This window comes from Hippopotamus amphibius, chromosome 16, assembly GCF_030028045.1.
Source record: "Hippopotamus amphibius kiboko isolate mHipAmp2 chromosome 16, mHipAmp2.hap2, whole genome shotgun sequence".
Classification (NCBI taxonomy): domain Eukaryota; kingdom Metazoa; phylum Chordata; class Mammalia; order Artiodactyla; family Hippopotamidae; genus Hippopotamus; species Hippopotamus amphibius.
Genome location: NC_080201.1, coordinates 19,064,245 through 19,084,901, shown reverse-complemented (window position 1 = coordinate 19,084,901; position 20,657 = coordinate 19,064,245). Strand labels below are relative to the sequence as shown.

The 20,657-nt window shown below is 51.1% G+C and overlaps 1 protein-coding gene across 1 annotated transcript; it reads left to right on the top strand.

Moving 5' to 3' along the window:
• The first annotated feature begins 21 nt into the window (after positions 1–21).
• On the top strand, positions 22–18,815 carry SLC9A5 (solute carrier family 9 member A5). The gene is made up of 16 exons (XM_057713452.1): positions 22–214; positions 3,229–3,531; positions 5,020–5,183; positions 5,359–5,437; positions 5,741–5,918; positions 6,495–6,715; positions 6,933–7,135; positions 7,361–7,450; positions 7,545–7,615; positions 8,357–8,486; positions 8,975–9,063; positions 9,223–9,349; positions 13,222–13,392; positions 13,938–14,007; positions 14,694–14,828; positions 17,441–18,815. The coding sequence occupies exons 1-16, from the start codon at positions 22–24 to the stop codon at positions 17,911–17,913; spliced, it is 2,697 nt and encodes an 898-aa protein (XP_057569435.1). The 3' UTR covers positions 17,914–18,815.
• Positions 18,816–20,657: the final 1,842 nt, after the last annotated feature.

The following is a 20,657-nucleotide window of genomic DNA, read 5'->3' as shown; positions in this document are numbered from 1 at the left end:
GGCGGCTAGGCAGGCGGCAAGATGCTGCGCGCCGCACTGCCGCTGCTCGGGCTGCCCCTGGCGGGGGCGGGAGCAACAGAAAAGCCCACCCAGGAGCCGGGGTCGCCGGGTGAGCCTCCCCCAGGGTTGGCGCTCTTCCGCTGGCAGTGGCACGAGGTGGAGGCGCCCTACCTGGTAGCCCTCTGGATCCTGGTGGCCAGCCTGGCTAAAATCGGTGAGTGCGTGTGTGCTTGCGGCAGGGCCGGCGGCCGGCAGCGGACCCGCCCTCACCCCCTAGTCCCCAGATCCGGGCCGGCTTCTCGCAGAGTGCCCCGACTTAGGTTCCGATTCCACAAATCCGGGCTCTCACATTATTTCTGCGCCTCTTCTTGTGGATCTCCCTCCTCCCCTTCTCCTCGAGTGGGAGCCCTGAGGATTTGCCTTCTCAAAGGGCTGCCCCAGCTCTCTCCAGCCCCATCCCTAGACTCCTTTGCCCTTTCTCTCCCTCTTCTCCTTGAAGTAAGCTCTTTGGTCTGGGCTTTCCTCCACCAATCCCCAGCCTCCTAAAAGCTTCTGCCAGCAGTGAGGACGTGTGGGGACACTGAGGGGATGGTGTTCTTTGCAAACCCAGGCATCCTGGTCCTGAGGAAACAGCCTTTCCTGTAGGCCACCTCCAAGTGTCCATTCTCTTGGGATACTAAACTGCCACTTTTCCTATGTCCCCCCTCTGCTCCCCTAAAGATGCCCCCTTCTTGTGCCTGTGTGCCAACCTTCCCCCTCCCCCCCAATTCTGGTCTACCTTCTTCCCAGTTCAGGGTATAAGAAACTTCCATTTATTGGGGCCTCACTATGTACTGCCTGCACTAGATGCTTTCATACATCAGTCTCCTTCAGTCTGCACGATATTTAAAGTGGTGCTTCAGACTCCTTTCGTTGAATAGAGCTGCTTTTCCTTGCCTCTGCCCCTTCCTCCCCACTTCTGAGCAGCCAGTGGTCCCTCCTCCCACCAAAGACCCTCCTCCCTTTCCCTGTTGTGCAGGCTCTGCTGTGGGGGTGACTAATTATAGCTGAGCCGTTGCTACTCACTCCCCATCTATGCTGGCACAGCCTGTACTCCAGTCTCACCAATACAGTCTTCATGTAGGAATCACACAGTCTAGAATTTGCCCCCTACTTCCCCCAGGGACACAGCTGGAGGTGGGGGCTGGGCAGGAACAGAAGAACTCTCCACTCTGCTGTGGCAGCCCATTAATAATGGAAAATGGGGCTTGAAATGCCTTCAAGGAGCCTAGTTCTGTCAGAGAACAGGCTTTTGTGAAGGGTTTTGGATTGCAGTGCTGGGATTAATGAATGCTCTGGAGATAAGGATGGAATAAAGTCCCTGAAGGAGAAGAAAGGGGGACCAAAGGTAGGGATGAGTCAGAGGAGAGTTCACCTTAGGGCCTGGCAGCAATGAGAGCAAGGTGGGAGGAGCTTCAGATCTGGGAGCCAAGAATTGGGTTTGCTGAGAAGTCTGCCAGTTGGAGAGTTCCTGTCTTATTTAGGGTTTACAGCAGTGACTGTAGTTTCCCCCAGAAATCAGAGTGCTTTTTCTAGCTTGGATGACATCTCCTATGGAGGTAGAAGAGAGCCTTTTTCTCATCAAAAAAAAAAAAAAAAAAAAATCCTTGGAATTGAGGGCAGGGGAGATATGTAGAATGCTCTGAGATACCTTCACTTAGCTTCACTGCTAGGAGACTTTTTTTCCCTTTTATTCACCAAATGTCTATGTAGATCCCACCAGGTGACAGGCACTGTCCTAGGCTCTCTGGGTACAGCTTCCAAAGGGCACTGTCTTGGGACCTCCCTCATGGTCCAGTGGCTGAGACTCCAGGCTCCCAATGTAGGAGGCCTGGGTTCAATTCCTGGTCAGGGAACTAGATCCCACATGCTGCAACTAAGAGTTTGCAGGCTGCAACTAAAGATCCCGCTTGCTGCAACTAAGACCAGGCTCAGCCAAATAAATAAATAAATATTAAAAAACAACAACAGCAAAGGGCACTGTCTTGGCGTTGGGTCTCACACAGCCTAACACGGAGGCTTCCCTCACTACCCACCACTCCAGGGATTGTCTGGGGGAGAAGTGCTCCTCTAGTCTCAGGTCCCAAGGGAAAGCCAAAACAGTTTATATTAGGACGTAAAGGCAGGAGTGGCAATAGTGCTAGAAAACCACTTCAGACCTCCTCTTCTTTCCTAGGGACATATATGTTATTATTTTTCCCCAATGTCACAGTGAATTAACATTTGTTGAGATCCTATTATGTCTGACATTCTGCTAGGCACATTCACATTGTATCATTTTATCCTCACCTTGTATGAGGGGTATTTTTTCCCATATTACAGGAGAAGAAATTGAAGCTCACGTAAATTAAATAATTTGCCTGAGATCACACAATTAGGAAGGGATGGAACCAGAGGAAGAACTGGAGATCTGACTGCTAAACCTAATGCTTTTTAAACTACTGAGTCCTTACTGAGCCTATATGATGAAAAGCACATTGGGCTAGGAGGTCTACAGTGCTCCTAGGAGGTATAATGTGCATTATGGTCTAGCTCGAGAGGCAGGACTCAATAATATAATAATAGGTAACATTTATAGAGTGCTTAGTATAAAGCACTGGGCTAAGTGCTTTTGAGTAGATTGTCTTAAACCTTGCAACAATCCTGTGAGGTCATTACTGTTTTTATCCCCATTTTGCTGATGAGAAAACTGAAAGTCAAAAAGATGATGTTATTTGCTCCAAGGTCACAGAACTAGTACATGGAAGAGCTAGGCTTTAAACCCAGGCAGCCTGACTCCAGAGGCCCTGGTTTACAGCTACGTTATGCATAAAAATATAGCTAGTATTTGCTGAGGTTCAAATAATGGCAACAGATAAGGGAGATCAGAGAAAGGTGAGGTCCTTTGAGGAAGACAGTAGAGAGGAGGGGGCATTTCTGGAAGCGGAAAAAGTAAGCAAAGGCCTAGTTTACCATGATAGGATCACCAAGAAACAGACAACTTTGGCTGCAGTGGAGGGTTTGAAGCCTTGGAGGCTGGAGATTCTCACAGTCTTGAATTTCTTTTCTTCTTTCTTGGTCCCAGGGTCAAGGGTCCTGACCTTGAATAAAGTTCTAAGACTGGGAGGTTATAGGTGTGTGTGTGTGTGTGTGTGTGTGTGTGTGTGTGTCCCATAAGCTGACACCTCCTGCCCTCTTCTTGCATTGTAGTGTTTCACTTGTCTCGGAAGGTGACGTCTCTGGTCCCTGAGAGCTGCCTGCTGATTTTGCTGGGACTGGGACTGGGGGGCATTGTCTTGGCTGTGGCCAAGAAAGCTGAGTACCAGCTGGAGCCAGGCACCTTCTTCCTCTTCCTGTTGCCTCCTATCGTGCTGGACTCGGGCTATTTCATGCCTAGCCGGCTGTTCTTTGACAACCTGGGCGCCATCCTCACCTATGCTGTGGTGGGCACACTCTGGAATGCCTTCACAACAGGTGCTGCCCTCTGGGGCCTGCAGCAGGCTGGACTCGTGGGTGAGTGACCCTAAGACCTGTACTGGCAGCAGGAGGCTTTGCCAGACTCGTCACCCAACTCCCTTCTCCTCCAGCTCTGAAGATCCTGTGTTGAGGGAGCCATACCCTGAGAGCTCCATCTTAGGTCCCTCCCAACTGGAGTGTGAGGCAATGCTCCAGATGGGCCTTCAGCCTTCATGTAGGTCCCAGCCAGATGAGTCTGGGCTTCTGCAGATGACAGCTGAGTAGGTGCCTGGCTCCCCGCTGTGTGTGGGCTGCCAAGGCTGGGAAGCCTGCATTACGACTCTACTGCCTCCTGCCCTCTGTTACCACACTGCCACTTGCCAGCCTGGCTCCCCTGTGGTACAGCTCACCATTCCTGTGAGGGTTCTGCCCAGGCCACATCACAGTGGTTTTCTGTTTTTATTATTATTTTTAATAAATACATATTATCCATCCACAGAATGCACAACACTACACTGGCTCTTCATAGCAACCTTATTGGGGTTATAATTTGTCCCATTTTAATGGATGAGGAAATAGAGGCCCTTAAACTCATTCAATATCAGGTCCAAGGTTAGCAGGAGAGGTCCATTTTACTGAAGCTCTTTGCCTTCAGGTTGTCCCGTCCTGCTCCCGTCTTCCCCGTTTCCTGGCCTCCAAATCCACTCTGAATGTTGATAATTCAGACTTATTCCCAGGTGCAAGGGGAGGTTTGTAATTCCCACTTGGGGACTCTAACCTGGTTTTCCTAATGGGTCGGTGAACTATTTGGGGGCAGGAAGGGAAGGGAGGACATCAGACCATAACAATAGTAATCCTAATAATAGGTAATATCTATTGGGTGCTTACTATGTATTAGGCACTGGCTAAATAGGGAACTTTTTGAAGTAGACACTATTATTATTCTCAGCAGATACATGTGAAACTGAGGTTCACAGAGGTTACATGGCATGTTCAAGTCCCACGGGTGGTGGGTGCTCTTCATGCTATATTCAGCCCTCATGGATGAGAGCCCCTCCCCCTCCTGCTGAGACCTGTGAATGTCGGCTTCCTTAGGCGAAGAAACACCGGTGTGGGAGAAAGCACTCTCTTTTGTTCTCCCTAATAAAGCCAGTCAGCAGCCAATTTCCACCTGCTGTGTGGTTATTATTACGGTTGCTGCAGTTTTTATTGTCAGTGCCACCTTAGCTTTCCAGGTTACATAGAGCTTTCATAGCCATCTCTTGGGTGGATTTTTGCAGCAATCTTGTCAGGTAGGCATATGAGGAAACATGGCTTATGAGAAGTCATGTGACAATGACAGTGCCAATATCACAGAGCTGGTAAGTGGCCAAGCCAGGCCTTAGGCTCAAGACCTACGGTCTCCTGACCTGCAAGCCAATGCTCTCTTCACCATCCCAAGTCCTCTCTGGGCATCCTTGTTTTAATAGTGGGGCTGGAGTCTGGGCTTGTCGCACGGGCTGCTGTAGGCAATTCAGAACCTCACCACTTGCTGTCCCTCAAAAGCCCCTAGAGTGCAGGCTGGCTTGCTGGACTTCCTGCTGTTCGGGAGCCTCATCTCAGCAGTGGACCCCGTGGCCGTGCTGGCTGTCTTTGAGGAGGTGCACGTCAACGAGACCCTCTTTATCATCGTCTTTGGCGAGTCCCTGCTCAATGATGCAGTCACCGTGGTGAGAGTGCTCGGCTGGCTGCCGTTCCTTGCCCCCAGGCTGCCATGCTCTGACCAGGCTCAGACCCTTCCCCGGGTCCCCTGGGGAAGAAATATGGTCTCCGCTTTACCCCCTCTCCAAACGGTCCAAACTGCTGCCTTCCCCCATCGCTCCTGATGCTCCTCTTCTCACTCAGGTGCTGTACAAGGTCTGCAACTCTTTTGTGGAGATGGGCTCTGCCAACGTGCAGGCCACTGACTACCTGAAGGGCGTCGGTCAGTATTTCCCCCTCTCTGCGGGCACTGGAGGTCTGCCTCCCCTGGATTGCTGAGCCCCTGCCCCCTACCGCGTCAGGACAGAGGACGCTGCTCAGGTTGCCTCATTCCCTTCCCTCCTCTACGGAGAAACAGGGCCCTGAGAACCTGTGACCGAGGGGCTTTTCCGGAATCCTAGCTCTGGGATCCTGACCCCTGGGGAGTGTGGCGGGCATCACCCTCCACTCCCTACCAGGCAGCAGTCTTGTCAGCCCGGGTGGGGTCCGGGCCAGGGGTCATGCTGACAACCCACTCCTCCCCCAGCCTCCTTGTTTGTGGTCAGTCTGGGCGGGGCAGCCGTGGGCTTAGTCTTTGCCTTCCTCCTGGCCCTGACCACACGCTTCACCAAGCGGGTCCGCATCATCGAGCCACTGCTGGTCTTCCTCCTCGCCTACGCAGCCTACCTTACTGCTGAAATGGCCTCGCTCTCCGCCATTCTTGCGTGAGTCCTGGGGGCCTTGCAGGCAGGCAGCTGGGAGGGGCCCCTGGAGATGGTTGCCCCTCACATGGACAGAAGCAGGACCTGGAGGAGTCCATAGGTTTCCCTGAGCCCTTGTGGGAGTGGGAGATTCAAACTCCCCTGGGGAGACACTAAACCTCAGGTAACAGTCCAGGACCTGCCTCTAGAACTGTCCTGGGTGCCCCAGAACCCACTCTTCCTCTGCCCAAACTGCTCTCTGGGATGCGGGCTGAGCTGGAAGTGGACTTCGAGGCCTCGCGTCACTGGCTCTGGTGGCCACAGAACTCCAAAAGGTGCCTCAGACAGTGTGCCAGTCAGAGCATGTTTTCCCAACCTTCCCTTCCAGGAGGCACCGAGTGGGAAGCCTGGAGATTTGGACCCTTTTATCCCAGGACCACCACTACCTATCCTGGGACAATCTCCATGCCTCCCTGGGCTTCGGCTCTGAGAATCTGACATCCTGTGATGGGCAACACCCCCTCCTGTGCATGCTCAAACCCCAGAGGCTGTGCTACCTGTGGTCCCTCCTCACTCGCCGACTCTCCATTCTTCTCCCAGGGTGACTATGTGTGGCCTGGGCTGTAAGAAGTACGTGGAGGCCAACATCTCCCACAAGTCCCGCACAGCTGTCAAGTACACCATGAAGACTCTAGCCAGCTGCGCTGAGACCGTCATCTTCATGCTGCTTGGCATCTCAGCCGTGGACTCTTCCAAGTGGGCCTGGGACTCTGGGCTGGTGCTGGGCACCCTCTTCTTCATCCTGTTCTTCCGAGCCCTCGGTATTACCGGCACCCTCTGCTATCCCACCCTCCTTCCTGCCCATCCTCCCAGCTCATCTCCCAGTCTGAGTCCACATCCTTGTCAACTCCTAGGCCTCCCCTTACTGCTCACCCCTCCCAGCCCCTGTCAGACCTTAGCCCAGGTACTTGGTGCCATCCACGCCCAGTGCCCTCCACTCCCAACACCTTGCTCCCACTGGCCTCCCTCCTGCTGTAGGCGTAGTCCTGCAGACGTGGGTGCTGAATCAGTTCCGGCTGGTCCCTCTGGACAAGATTGACCAGGTGGTGATGTCCTATGGGGGCCTGCGGGGGGCTGTGGCCTTCGCCCTTGTCATCCTCCTGGACAGGACCAAGGTCCCTGCCAAGGACTACTTTGTAGCCACCACTATTGTGGTGGTCTTCTTCACAGTCATCGTGCAGGTGGGAGCACCCACGAGGCTGGATGGGGAGAGGGTCTGGCAGGCCCTGGGGGAGGATTGGAGCCTTTGGGAGAGGGGCTGCTCTTCCTCTTGGGGAATGCAGGGGCTTGACTTCCCAGACCTTGAGTATAGTGAGGTGGGGATACAGAAGCTGAAGCCTAACTATGGGGAGAGAAAGGCAGCAGGGAACTGGACAGGGCAGGGCTCACCAGCTGCCTGTCCATAGGGCCTGACCATCAAGCCACTGGTCAAGTGGCTGAAGGTGAAGAGGAGTGAGCATCACAAACCCACCCTGAACCAGGAGCTGCATGAGCACGTGGGTACCAGAACCCCATCCCTCCACCTGTCCCTCTCTCTCTTCTACTTCGAGCAGAGTCCTGATCCAGTCCCCCTACCCACCCCCCTTCTAGACTTTTGACCACATTCTGGCTGCAGTGGAGGACGTTGTGGGGCACCATGGCTATCACTACTGGAGGGACAGGTGAGGGAGCTGCCCCGAGGCTCCTTCAGCAGCAGCAGCCCCACCAGCCAGGGCAGCATGGGGGATGTGCCACACTTCTGAGAAGGGACACAGCCAGGCTCAGGCTGGGCGACCTCTTGCTGTACTGGCAGTACTGGCGGTACTGGTGTCCCAGTACTCTCAGGATAAGACGAGGCTCCCCGGTGAGGGCTGCCTGGCCCTTCCCTGCATGGTTTGGCGCCTCCAGACTCCAGCCGCATTGTGCTCAGCTGTGTCTTTTACTACCTGCCTGCCAATGAAACGAACCGTTTTAGAAACTCAGGACCCACCATGCTCCCCACGCCCTGGCCACCGGGACCTTTGCACATGTTGTTCTTTCTAATAGAACATTCTTTCACCTCCATCTCATCTACTTAACCTTTGTTCATCCTTCAGATCTTACCATAGGCATCAAGTCCTTGGGGAGGGTTCCCTGGCCTCCCTGACTAGGACAAATCCCTATCATACTCTGTAATTATCCTTTGTAGTTCTTGTCATGGTTGCAATTTTACAGTTATATGTAATAGCTTCATTAATGTCAGGCTTTCCTACAACACTGTCAGTTCCATAAGGGCAGGGACCAACTTTGAGATTCTCCCTAACTGATGCCCACACCAAGAGACATAGGCCCAGCGCTGGCGGTGCCCCTGCCCTGTCTGAGGAAGGGCCAGCCGCCCAGACCTTGGGGATGGCACTCAGGACCGGGCCTGGCATCCTCTGTAGGTGGGAGCAGTTTGATAAGAAGTACCTGAGTCAGCTGTTGATGCGGCGGTCAGCCTACCGCATCCGGGACCAGATCTGGGATGTGTACTACAGACTCAACATCCGGGATGCCATCAGCTTCGTGGACCAGGTGGGCCGGCAGACAATGGTGGGTGGGCAGGTGGCCAGCAAGGCAAGGCAGGAAGTGGTGACAAGCAGGCAGGCCCTAAGCAGGGAGTTGGGAATTCCCAGCAGACTCCATGGTATTGTGACGTGGCAGCAACAGGAACGAGCCTGGCCTGATGCTGACATTTAGAGTCTAGCAGGCAGTACAGAAAGGTGGGGAACAGCTGGAATCTGGAGTCAGCCGATGTGGTTCAATTCCTATCATCTCGGGCTTGTGACCTTGGGTAAGTCACTTATCCTCTATGAGCTTCAGTTTCAACTGTAAGAAAGCAAGAGTAGGAGTACCTCTCTGTCACAGAGTTTTATAGATTCAGTATAAAAAGTGCCTCGCACAGTCCCTGGAACAGCAAAAGAGCAAAGTGTGTTAACCATTGTTATTCTTTTTATTACCCTCTGACTGACTGGGCCACCCTTCATCTGATTGCCATCTGACCTCTGACTTGGCCCCTGCAGGGAGGCCATGTCTTGTCCTCCAGCGGGCTCACTCTGCCCTCTATGCCCAGCCGCAATTCTGTGGCAGAGACCTCTGTCACCAACCTGCTGTAAGTCCTTGAGCCCCCTTCCCCTTCCTCAAGCTCCTCTCTATTGGGCCCTCTCTCTGAATCCCTCCTGGGGAAGATTTGTGAGCACCTTTGCTTCTGCCCTTCCCCTGGCCTGGGCCTCCTGGCCCCTCCCTAGCACGTGTTCCCTGCCTCCTGCAGGAGGGAGAGTGGCAGTGGAGCGTGTCTGGATCTGCAGGTGATTGACACAGTACGCAGTGGCCGGGACCGTGAGGATGCTGTGATGCACCATCTGCTCTGTGGAGGCCTCTACAAACCGCGCCGCAGGGTGAGAGCAGGCAAGGCATAAGAGTCCCGAGGGGGAGCACTGCCTGGGGAGGCCACAGTCGAAGGCTCGAGAGGCAGTTGGCACCAGCTTGTGGAGAGCTATGGATGCCCAGCTGAAGAGTGTGGGCTTCATCTTGTTGGTTATAACCTTTAGGATTTTTTTTTTTTTTTTTTGAGAAAGTTTGGCCTGTTACAAGAACTGTTTAAGAATGTCTTCTCTGGTAGCAGAGGGCAGATCAAATTGGAGGGGGTGAGTTGAGAGGCTGGGAGAGCCAGTTGGGAAGCTGGAGTGAAACACTGTGTATTAGAGCTGGGTGGTCGCAAGGGAGAGGAGCACAAAAAACTGTGATCAGCCAGGAAGGGGAGAGCAGGAGGTACAGAGGGCTTGATGGGGTCACAGACAGAAGCAGGAGTGCTGAGGAAGCCTTCGGGACCAGCTTAACCTGGGGGAGGCAGATATCTGCTGTAGGTAACGTGAGTTAGTCCAATGCAGGTCATGAAGCTTTGGGGTTGGAAAGGCCCAACCCACCCAGGAAGGAATCTGCTGCAACCCCACAAGGGGGCAGCAAGCCATTACCTTGAAACTTTTTGAAATGAGAAGACAGCTGTTACCATTCCTGGCAGCTTTAACATTCAAGGCTGTTTCTACCACTGAGACAGAATTGGTTTCCTTTAATTTGCTCCCACTGGTCCTGATTTGACTCTGCAACGCTGCAGAGTCAGTCTGCAAAGGTCTCAAAACAGCTTCCTTCCACACAGGCCTTCTTGCCCTTAGGCCAGCAGTTCCTGTCCCTGGTGTGTCTTCTTTAGTCATTAGAAATGAGGCTCCCTGGAGTTCTCTGGTGGCCTAGTGGTTAGGATTTCAGGCTTTCACTGCCGTGGCCACAGGGACTCTTTCATCTTTCTAGTTCTGGAACTTGCCATTCTCTTCTCACTGCCCAGAGTCCCTCCAGCTTTGGCTCACCACCCTGAGGCCTCATATTGTTCTCACAATCAGGCAACCCCCCATGTCTTCCTCAGTAAATGACTGTTAAACCCTGTCTCATCCAACCTGTGGGATTTTTTGTTTGTTTGTTTTTTGGTTGTGTTTACTTTTTTCTTATGGAAAATTTCAGTCATTCACAAAACTAGAGAGAATAAAATAACTTATTTAACCATAACTCAGCTCCAATAATTTTCAATGCATGGTTGATTTTGTTACATTCTGTCCCCCCTACACCCCATCTACACCTTATTATCTTAAAGTAAACTCCAGACATCATATCATCTCTAAATATTTCCATATGTACCACTAGGTGGCAAGAATTCTTTAAAAAAAAAAAAGCCATAGTACCATTATCACTTACAACAATAATAGTAATTCCTTCTCACCTCAAATATCCAGCCAATGGTCAATAAATATTTTTTCCAGCTGGTTTGTTCAAGTCAGGATCCAAATAAAGTCCACACTTTGCATTTAGTAAATGTCTCTTTATTAAAAAAAAATCTGTAATAGCTTCTTCTTCCCTTTTTTCTCCTTGTTATTTACTTACTGAAGAAACTGCATCCAGAGTCTCAGAGAATTTTCCATTTTATAGATTTTGCTGATTGTATTCCAGTGGTGGTGTTTAACATGTCCTTCTATATACTGTATTTCTTGGTAGTTAACTCTAGAGGTCTGGTCAGGAACATTCAATAGGTATGCTATGTATTTCTTATTGTATTACATCAGGAAGTACATACTGATCGACTGTCTGTGGATGTGTGTGTGTAAATGTCAGTGGGTCAATGGGTTCAGTCCAATCAGTTCTTTTGTAGTCAATTAAAAAAAATTGGATTAAGTTGTGCTTATCCTTGTTAAATGTCATCTTATTTGATTTAGCCCATCATTCCATCGTTTGGATCCCATGTCTGCCACCAAATATCTCCTCAGATTCACATCATATGAAAATCTGCTAAGCCTGTTAACTTTGTACTCATCAAATCAACATAAAAATGTTGAACAGGATAGAGCTGAGGACAGAGCCCTGTGGCATGCTACTAAAGACTTTCCTCCAGACTGACCTGGATCAAAAATTTGTTGGGTATGGTTATTCAACCAGTTCTAAATCCACTTAGTTACATGAGAACACAATCCATGTTTCCTCATGTTCTTCACAGAAATATCATTAGAGAGAGACTGAAGTGTCTAGTGTGCACTTAGAAACATAAGATTATAGTTTAAAAGAGAGAAGAGGGCTGGAAATAAAGATGTGGAAGCAATCTATATCAGAGGTTTCCTGGCCTGGCTACATCAGGATCTCCCAGGGAGCTTGCTAGAATACATATTCCTGGCTTCACCTCCTGGAGAGTCTGATTCTGTAGTGTCCAATGGGATGAGGAATCTGCTCTTAATAAGTCCCCTGAGGGGATTCAAATGCAACTTATCTTTTGGCTGGTGTTTGGGAACCACAGATGTATCCCTGGGCTAGCTGGTGCTGAGAGAGTGGATACTTTCACTGGGGAGGGCATTTAGTTAGGACAGAGGGGGGCCAAGGACAACAATGAGGAATGCACATGGAAGAAAAGGAACGGGAGCCAGTGGAGGAGGGGAGAGAAGCAGCCCTTGGAGGGGCAGTAGCAGATGGTGTATCGCAGGCCTGGGGCAGAAGGAGGGCTGGACGTTGCACAGACGTTGCCTAACCAGAGGCTGAGGCACTGATGACCAGGGAGAAAGCAGCCCACTGGAGTTTGCAATCAGGCAACCCCCCTGGAGCTGTATTTCTGATATTCAAGGAATTAATGGGTACTAGGGAAAGTGTCACAATGTAAGTATAAAAGTTTGGCAGCAAAAGCGAGGCAATGGTATCAATGGCAAGGCCCTTTTCAAGGAGGAAAGGGAAGGAGCATGCTTAAAAGCAGAGGGAGGGGGCCAGTGTTGAGGGAAGGATTGAAGATGCATGAGAGTGGAGGACCAGGGGGGAGGAGGGAGCAGAGCAGGGAACTGATGGAGGCAGGGAGTGAGCTAAGCAAAGTGAGGCCTGGGTTGAGGAGCGAGGAGCCCTGTGAAGGAGCTGGACCCCTGCACCCGCAGGAGAGAGGGGTACCTCTGTGTGAGTGTGTAGAGGAGGGCAGTTGGGAGGAGACATAAAGGGGACTCTTGGATCTGGCCCAGGGAAGCAGAAAATATGAGGCCACGGAAAGGGACCAGACTGGGGATGTGAGGCAGGACAAATGATTGGGAACATGCGGGCAGTATTTTGGGGGATTACCACTAGGTAATGAAAAGGTGACTGTGCAGTGGGCTTGGTCTTTATGAAGAAGAGTTGGAAAAAGTAGATGATGGGAGCAGTCCCAAACTGGGCATGGGGATTGCTGGACTGAGAGGGTCCAAGGTATCAAGAGAGATAGTCATGGAAGTTCAAAGTGCAGCTTGAGGAATCATGGTGGTGACTGTAGAAATGCTTAGCTGGAGAGTTCTAGCTGGACAGAGAGTCCTGTGGAGTTAAAAATAGGCAAATGGGCCAGGCACATGGACCAGGCTCAGATAATCAGAGGTGCAAAGAAGGAAATGCCCCCCTTGGTCTCAAAGTAGCCCTGAGGGACAAGACACAGTCTCTTTTCACTTCAGATCAGAGAAAACTGGGAGAGGCCAGTAAGGAATAAGGAAAATCAAATTTGAGGGAATAGTTTCTGGGATAAAGGAAAGTTTTCCCCCAGTGAGCTGAGACTATAGAGAGAATAGAGTCTGGCTGGGTCCCTATTGTATTTTTTGTTTTCTTTTTTTAATCCATGGCTAGTTCTGGGAACAGTGTGGGCTGACGGGAGCTATGGTGAATGTGGGGCTGTGGCCTGGGGTTCCTGCAGGAGGCCAGGACACCCAGCCTCACAGCAGGGCGGGGCTGTCATTGCCAGTACAAAGCCAGCTGCAGCCGCCACTTCATCTCTGAGGATGCTCAGGAGCGCCAGGACAAGGAGGTCTTCCAGCAGAACATGAAGCGGCGGCTGGAGTCCTTTAAGTCCACCAAGCACAACATCTGCTTCACTAAGAGCAAGCCACGACCCCGCAAGGCCGGCCGCAAGAAGGCACGTGCTTTCTCTAGGACTCCTGTTTGCAGCTGCAGGCTGACAGCACACAGTTTTGAGCTCCCAAGTATTGGAATCCAGCCTAGGTGGACCCCCTAAGATGGATAATCCTCAGGGATTTGGGGGGCTGCGGCAGCTTGGGTTCCCTTTCGCATCTTCCTGGAGCCCCAGAAGGGGAAGGCAAGGCCTTCAGAGGGAGATCAGCCTCTTGTCCATGTGGTCACCTGCTGGGAGGCAGCAGGACCATCTACCAGAGGTGAAATGAGCAGGAGAAAGGCAGACTCCTTGTTGGGGGGACTCCATGAGTTCCTTATTCAGCCCAGGCTGATGTACTGAGTGTCCTTGCTGGGGCACGTCAGACTCCACAACACTTGCCAGGGGGTCAAGGGATGGCAGAACCAGTGGGATTGACACAGATTCCCTTCCCTGCTGCATCAGGAAGACCAGTCTCCCTGTTGACCCCACCAGATGACAGGGTTGGGGTTTAGAGCCAAGGCCAGACGCTTAGGGGTTTTTGTTGTTATTGTTGTTGTTTTGGCCCTTAGAAGGATGGCGTGGCCAACACTGAGGCTACAAATGGGAAACCTCCTCGAGACCTGGGCTTCCAGGACACAGGCAAGCAGGGAGTGGGGTGGGGTGGAGGATGGGATGGGGAGGGAAAGGATAGGGGCCCATCAGCCAGAAGCCTGAAGGACCTCCTGTGTATGGCATTCAATGCCATAAGCTGGGGCTCCTCCGCTCAGGGGCTAGATGGGCACACGATTTCAAAGCTGGACATGTCTAAGCAGTTATGAGACATCTGTGACAGGAGGCATCTGATTGATAGCTAACTACAGGTTACAGGCCCTGAGGACTTGGAGACGGTGTCATAAAGGGGGAACTTGGTCTGGGCCTTGAAGGATGGGTGGACTCTGGGGTCCAGTGTCCCCATCTGTAAAACCAGGGGTTTGGAAGAGCTGCACATTGATGGGCCTTCCAGCCCTCCAGATGTTGATGCTTCCAGTGGACGATGGGATCTGGGGCTGAGAGATGATGGGGGAGCTGGAAAGTGTGACTTCCCTCCTGGCTTCCTCTGAGGACTTGGCTTTCCCTATTGTCTCCTTGGGTGCTGCAGCCTCACGTCCCTTCCTCTCAAGCCCACAATCCTCTAGGCCAATGTTCTAATAGGCAGAGGACAAAGCAGGTGTCTCTGTCAACTGTGGGCTCTGCCTGGGTGGACAAGGGATCTGGCTTGGGGTTGTGCGGTACCAAGAGGCGGCTGCTGGGCTGGCCAACCCCACACGGCTCTTGTCCCTGTCCAGCTGCTGTGATCTTAACTGTGGAGTCTGAGGAGGAGGAGGACAGTGACAGTTCAGAGACAGAGAAGGAGGACGACGAGGGGATCATCTTTGTGGCTCGGGCCACCAGTGAGGTTCTCCAAGAGGGCAAGGTCTCAGGTAATGGCTTCCTCCTGCCTACCTCCCTCTGGAGCTGTGTGGTTGGCTTCCTCCCCCTTTTCTGACGGTCTCTACTCCAGACAATCCCTCTTCCTATTCGCTCATTTAGTCACCGACCAGCATTTACTGTGCATCTCCCTGACATACATGATCTGATTCAATCCTCCCAACAACCAAGATGGGGAACTGAGCTCAAAGCAACCTGGGACTTGTCCAGAACCAGCAGAACCAAAATTTGAACTAGATCCATCTGACTCCAAAGCCCACAGCGATTCCATTGCCATGCCGCCTCCCTTTATGTTCTGGTGAGAAACAGGAAGTGACAAGCAAACCTAACACCAGGCTCTGTTATGACCCTTGCTCAGGATACCAGCCCTCAGGTACAGCCTCCAGTGAGGGTGGCAGCCTGACCTGGGAGCGGAGCCTGAATTCATCAAAACGGCATTACCGTGCATAAAAAACAATACACGTTTCCATATGTGGAGACCTAACTCACTTATAATGCTAGTTATCACTGCTAGTTGGCTCAAACCACCTCAGGTGTCTTTTAAAAACATGTTATTCTAGAAAATTTTGAAATATACAATAGACAGAATAGTAAAATAAACTCTCATCTATCCACCACCCAGCTTCAATAACTACCTACTCCTAACCTATCTTATTTCATCTATACCCTCTCTATGCCCCTCTCTTCACTGGGTTCTTTTGAAGCAAATCTCAAGTATCGTATCACTATATCAATAAATACTTCAGCATGTATCTCTAAACAATAAGGATTCCTCTTAAAAAAATAACCACAATACCATTTTCATATCCAAAATCTTTGTTATCAGATATCCAGCCAGTGTTCAAATTTCCCTGTCTTAATATTTTTTTACAGTATGTTTGTTCAAATAAAAATCCAGGTAAGACCCACAGGTGACATTTGGTTGATAAGTCTCTCTCAACCTACAGCAGTGATTCTTAAGGGGGTAGTGGTGGGGTGATTTTGCTCCCTAGGGGATTGTCTGGCGATGTCTTGGGTGGTCACAGCTGCAGGGGAACCTCTGCAATGAGTGGGTAGGGGCCAGGGGTGCTTGCACAGGACAGCCCCCACAACAAAGTGTCTCTTCCAACCTGTCAACAGTGTCAAGTTTGAAAAGCCCTGATTTATTGGTTCCCCTCCTCCAATACTTTTTTTTCTTGCACTGTATTTATTGAAATGACCTGGTTATTTGTCTCCCAGTCTTCCCTTGTCTGGATTTTGCTGATTGCATTCCCAAAGCATCATTTAATATGTTTCACTGACCCTTATATTTCCTTTAAACCAATAATTAAATCTAGATCAAATTTGGTAAGCATATTTCATAGGTGGTGATGTTCTACCTCCTATTGCATCACACCGGGAAGCATATACCATCTGGTTGTCTTTCTTTTTGTGAGGTTAACATTGATTACAGGCTTCAGCTGTTGTGGGCCTGATCCATCTGCCATCAAGTTCCCTGTCAGCTTTGCATCAGATGGTTGTGGCAGCCATTGGGGATCACTGCCAGATCCAACATTTCATTAGGGGTTGCATCATGGTGATAGTCTATGTCTATTTTTTCGTCTGTATTGATTAGCAGGAATTCTTCTATAAAAAAACCTCCCTTCGTCAATTACTTAGTTACTTTGAGGTATAGTTCATATAGGGAAAAATGGATAAATGTTTGAATTTTTCTTTTTATTTATTAGTTTGCAGGCCAACAGTTAGTTCTCTAGTATCCTCTAAAGGTGAACACTGAAGATTTTTTAGTTTTTGTTGCTGTTAAAATTTAATGCAGCATTCCAAGTCTTTCAAGAGAAGTAGTTTTACTTTCAATCACAGCATTAATACATTTCATAACATAGTCAAGTTTACTGGACTTCTCAGGACTTTATCAATGAGCAGACACATACTGAGCACCTATTATACACAAGGCATTGAGCTTGACTTTGGAGAACAAGGGGTGGTAGGTGCCCAGAGGGCTGCTCTTTCCCAGGTTTCCTCTTTCAGAACCTCAGGCTTCCTGTAATGCAGCGGCTGAGCCTTCCATCCTGGCTGCCAGCAGTTCTGGGATTCTCAGCTCGCATCCTCTGTGCTCTGGCATCCCCTTCACGGCACAGCTTTAGCTTATTAGGTTCGCATGAGCTCACACTCCTGGACTCTGCCCCACCAAATGGCTGTGGGGAGAACTCAGGCACGAAGCCCAGTGGCCAAGCCTTGAGATCTCCCTCACCCTGCTGCCACCTGACCTTGGGATGGGGCTTGGTAGAATGTGGTTTAAAGATGGGCACTTCAAGTTGGATGAAGGCTGATCGTAGGTGGTTTTTTTTCCTGCCTCGCTCCCACTTTCTCTTGCTTCAGTTATTTTCATTTGTTCAGTAGGTATTTGTTGAGCAACTGCTACGTGCTCAGCCCTGTGCTAGGTGCTGGGGATACAATGGGGAGCAAAACCACCTGTGGTGCTTCCGCTCGGCAAGGCATGCATCAAATAACTGCACACGTGGATGCTGTGTGGCAACTGTGGAATGAACTTATTTATGAAAGCGTGCTTATACTTGAGAAAGATTCCACTAGATTGCTAACAAGTGCATGTGTACTCTGTCCCCAGGGAGTCTTGAGGTGTGCCCAAGCCCACGGATCATCCCCCCCTCCCCAACCTGTGCAGAGAAGGAGCTACCCTGGAAGAGCGGGCAGGGGGACCTGGCAGTCTACGTGTCCTCAGAAACCACCAAGATTGTGCCCGTGGACATGCAGACAGGCTGGAACCAGAGCATCTCATCCCTGGAGAGCTTGGCATCCCCGCCCTGTACCCAGGCCCCAACTATGATCCGCCTGCCTCCCTGCCCACTGGTCACTGAAGAGCCCCAGGCCCCTCTCAACCTGCCTTCCGATCCACGCCCTAGCTTTGCCTTTCCCCCGAGCCTCGCCAAGGCTGGCCGCTCTCGCAGTGAGAGCAGCGCTGACATCCCTTGGCAACAGGAGCTGCAGCCCCTCATGGGACACGAGGACCACACCCATCTCAGCCCAGGCACCGCCAACTCCCACTGGTGCATCCAGTTGAACAGAGGTGGTCGGCTGTAGCCCAGGGACTTGGGGAAGTACGGGGCCAGAGCCCCCATGGAAGTCTTCCCTGCACGACGGGTGGAGAAGCCCACTCAACCTGACATGGGGTTAGAGGGCCTGGACTGAAGTAGCAACTGGGCTCCCTTGGGGTAGGTTAGAAGGGTCTCCTGGGCTGGTCCTCACAGGGACCCTTTTCAGCACCCTCCCTGTTTCTAACTCCTGCCACTTTCCCTTTCAGTAAGGCCCTTACCCTAGCTCAAGACCCTGTCCAGAGCTTCTGGGGGCAAGGGCCAGAGATGAGGGTAGCTGATGCCCCTTCCCCAGTGGGTCCTCCTGGAGTCACTCTAGGCAGCTGTTCCTGCCCCCAAAGCAAGGGCATCATTCCTCAGCAGACACTGGCCTTTCCTGCCCTCCAGCTCCTCCCCAGCACCAGCTCAAGGACAGTACCCTGGCAATGAGGCACCACGAGGGACTGGTCCTCAGTGGGATTGGGGTGGGAGGTGCATCAGGCTTTGCTGCCCTGTTGGGTGAGCTACCTATAGCCAATTTGTTTAGGGCAGTGGGACTCTGTCTCCACTCCTTGCTTTATCTCCTTCCCTTTGCTGCCAGTCACTGGGGCAATAGTTCCTCCTTTTCCAGGACTAGCGTGACAGGGCTGGCCCAGGCTTCAGATCAGGGCTACTTCTTAGCTGGAGTCACTCTGGGGGATCTGCTGCTCTGTGTCCAAGTTTGGATCTTTCATATCCTTGGGTCTGGGTTTTATGAGGAGGGGAGATGGTGGCCTCTGGACTCCCACACTGTTACCTTGTTATTCTCCAAACAGGAAAGGAGCCAGGTATCCCAGGGTCACTGCTCCACTGCCCTGTGGCTGGGATGCCTGGCTGCGGTGGTAAGGGGGCTGATAGGGTGGCAGGTGCCTTTCCTGGGGTTAGCACCTGCCCTGAATTTTGTACCTTGAACCTAAGATACATTAAACATCTCTCAGATGGATGTGTGTCGTGTTCATGTGTCTGGGGGTTCTGGTGTGTGGGCAGGGGGCAAGAGGGCATGTGGTGAGGGAGATGGAAACTTCCAACTCCCTGCCCCAGAGCTTCCTGGATGAAGAATGGAGGGAAGGGGGTGCTGGGGTCCTGGGGTCCTGGGAAGGACTGTCAGGCCCTATTCCCTCCCCCGCCCCCCCGCCATTCCTTCCCAATACATCACCTTACAGCAGGCCTGAAGTGGCAGTCCAGGGGATCTCTGTATGGGCACAGGGTCATAGAACTGGGAGTCCACAAAATAGGAACAACCTGCAGGAAAAGAGACCCCAGAGGTCAGGGGCCAAGGTGTCCAAAGATGCAGCCACCACACACTGGGACTGGATAAGCCTCCCTTAAACACTTGGAGGAAGGTGTAGGACAAATGAACAGTAGTGTTCTGCACATGGTGGGTGGGAAGACAATCTCAAGGGAGCTGGTTACCCCGAGTGTTTCCGATATAAATTGGATAGTGTGGGGTCCAGAAATGTCTAGGGATAGAAATTCCTGATAACAGCAGACCCAGGTTCAATTTCCACTGTGCTGGATGATTTTAAAAAATTTTAATAAATTTATTTATTTATTGGCTGCATTGGGTCTTTGTTGCTGTGCACAAGCTTTCTCTAGTTGCGGCGAGTGGGGGCTACTCTTCATTGTGGTGCACGGGCTCCTCATTGCAGTGGCTTCTCTTGATGCAGAGCATGGGCTCTAGGTGCGTGGGCTTCAGCAGTTGTGGCTCGTGGGCTCTAGAGCGCAGGCTCAGTAGTGGTGGCACACAGGCTTAGTTGCTCCGCATGTGGGATTTTCCTGGGCCAGGGATCGTCCCTTGCATTGGCAGGGGGATTCTTAACCACTGTGCCACCAGGGAAGCCTGTCCTGGATGATTTTTTAAAAATGTATTTATCTTTATTGACACCTAACACACATACCATAAAATTCATCCTTTTAAAATGTTCAGATCAGTGGTTTTTAACATATTCACAGAGTTGTGCAACCCTCCCCACAACCCAAGTTTAGAACGTTTTCATCATCCCCAAAAGAAACTCTGTACCATCAGCAGTCACTCTTCACCCCTGCCTAGCCCTAGGTAACCACCAACCTGTTTTTCGTCTTTACAGATCTGAAGGACTCAACACACTGCAGAGGTTACAAATTTAATCAACATTTTTTCTATGTTATGCGTGGGGAAGGTGTGAAGAGAAGTAAGAGTGACTTTCAGGCTTTGCCCTCATGATTGCGGTCAGCAGTGATAAGGCCTAGCAGTGAGTCCCAGCTCTCACTCACTGGTGACATTATCTCAGGCATATTACATACTCTCTCTGAGCCCCAGTATCTTCATCTCTAAAATGGGATAACAATTATACTTATTTCATAAGGTTGCTGTCTGGACTGGATGATGAAATGAGAAGAACCTAGTGCACAGCTTGGCTCCTGGGAAGGGTTATAAATTTAACAACTGTTTTTATTTATTTGGTTGTGCCGGGTCTTACTTGCAGCACATTGGATCTTTTTTTTAGCTGCGGCATGCAGGCTCTTAGTTGTGGCATGTGGGCTCTAGTTCTCTTACCAGGGATCGAACCCAGGCCCCCTGCACTGGGAGCGCAGAGTCTTAACTGCTGGGCCACCAGGGAAGTCCTGGGACTATAAATGTTTGTCATCATTGGTGTTACATTAAAAAGCAAAGAACATGGAAAGTGCTATGAGGCCTTGAAGGGATCTGGGAGGGCTTTGGGAGGAGTATGAGTG

Excerpts from the sequence above, each read along its gene's own strand:
- SLC9A5 (XM_057713452.1), top strand. The coding sequence starts at position 22 with ATGCTGCGCGCCGCACTGCCGCTGCTCGGGCTGCCCCTGGCGGGGGCG. Across the intron at positions 5,184-5,358 it reads TCAATGATGCAGTCACCGTG|GTGCTGTACAAGGTCTGCAA; the intron begins GTGAGAGTGCTC and ends CTTCTCACTCAG. Across the intron at positions 13,393-13,937 it reads GCAAGGCCGGCCGCAAGAAG|AAGGATGGCGTGGCCAACAC; the intron begins GCACGTGCTTTC and ends TTTGGCCCTTAG.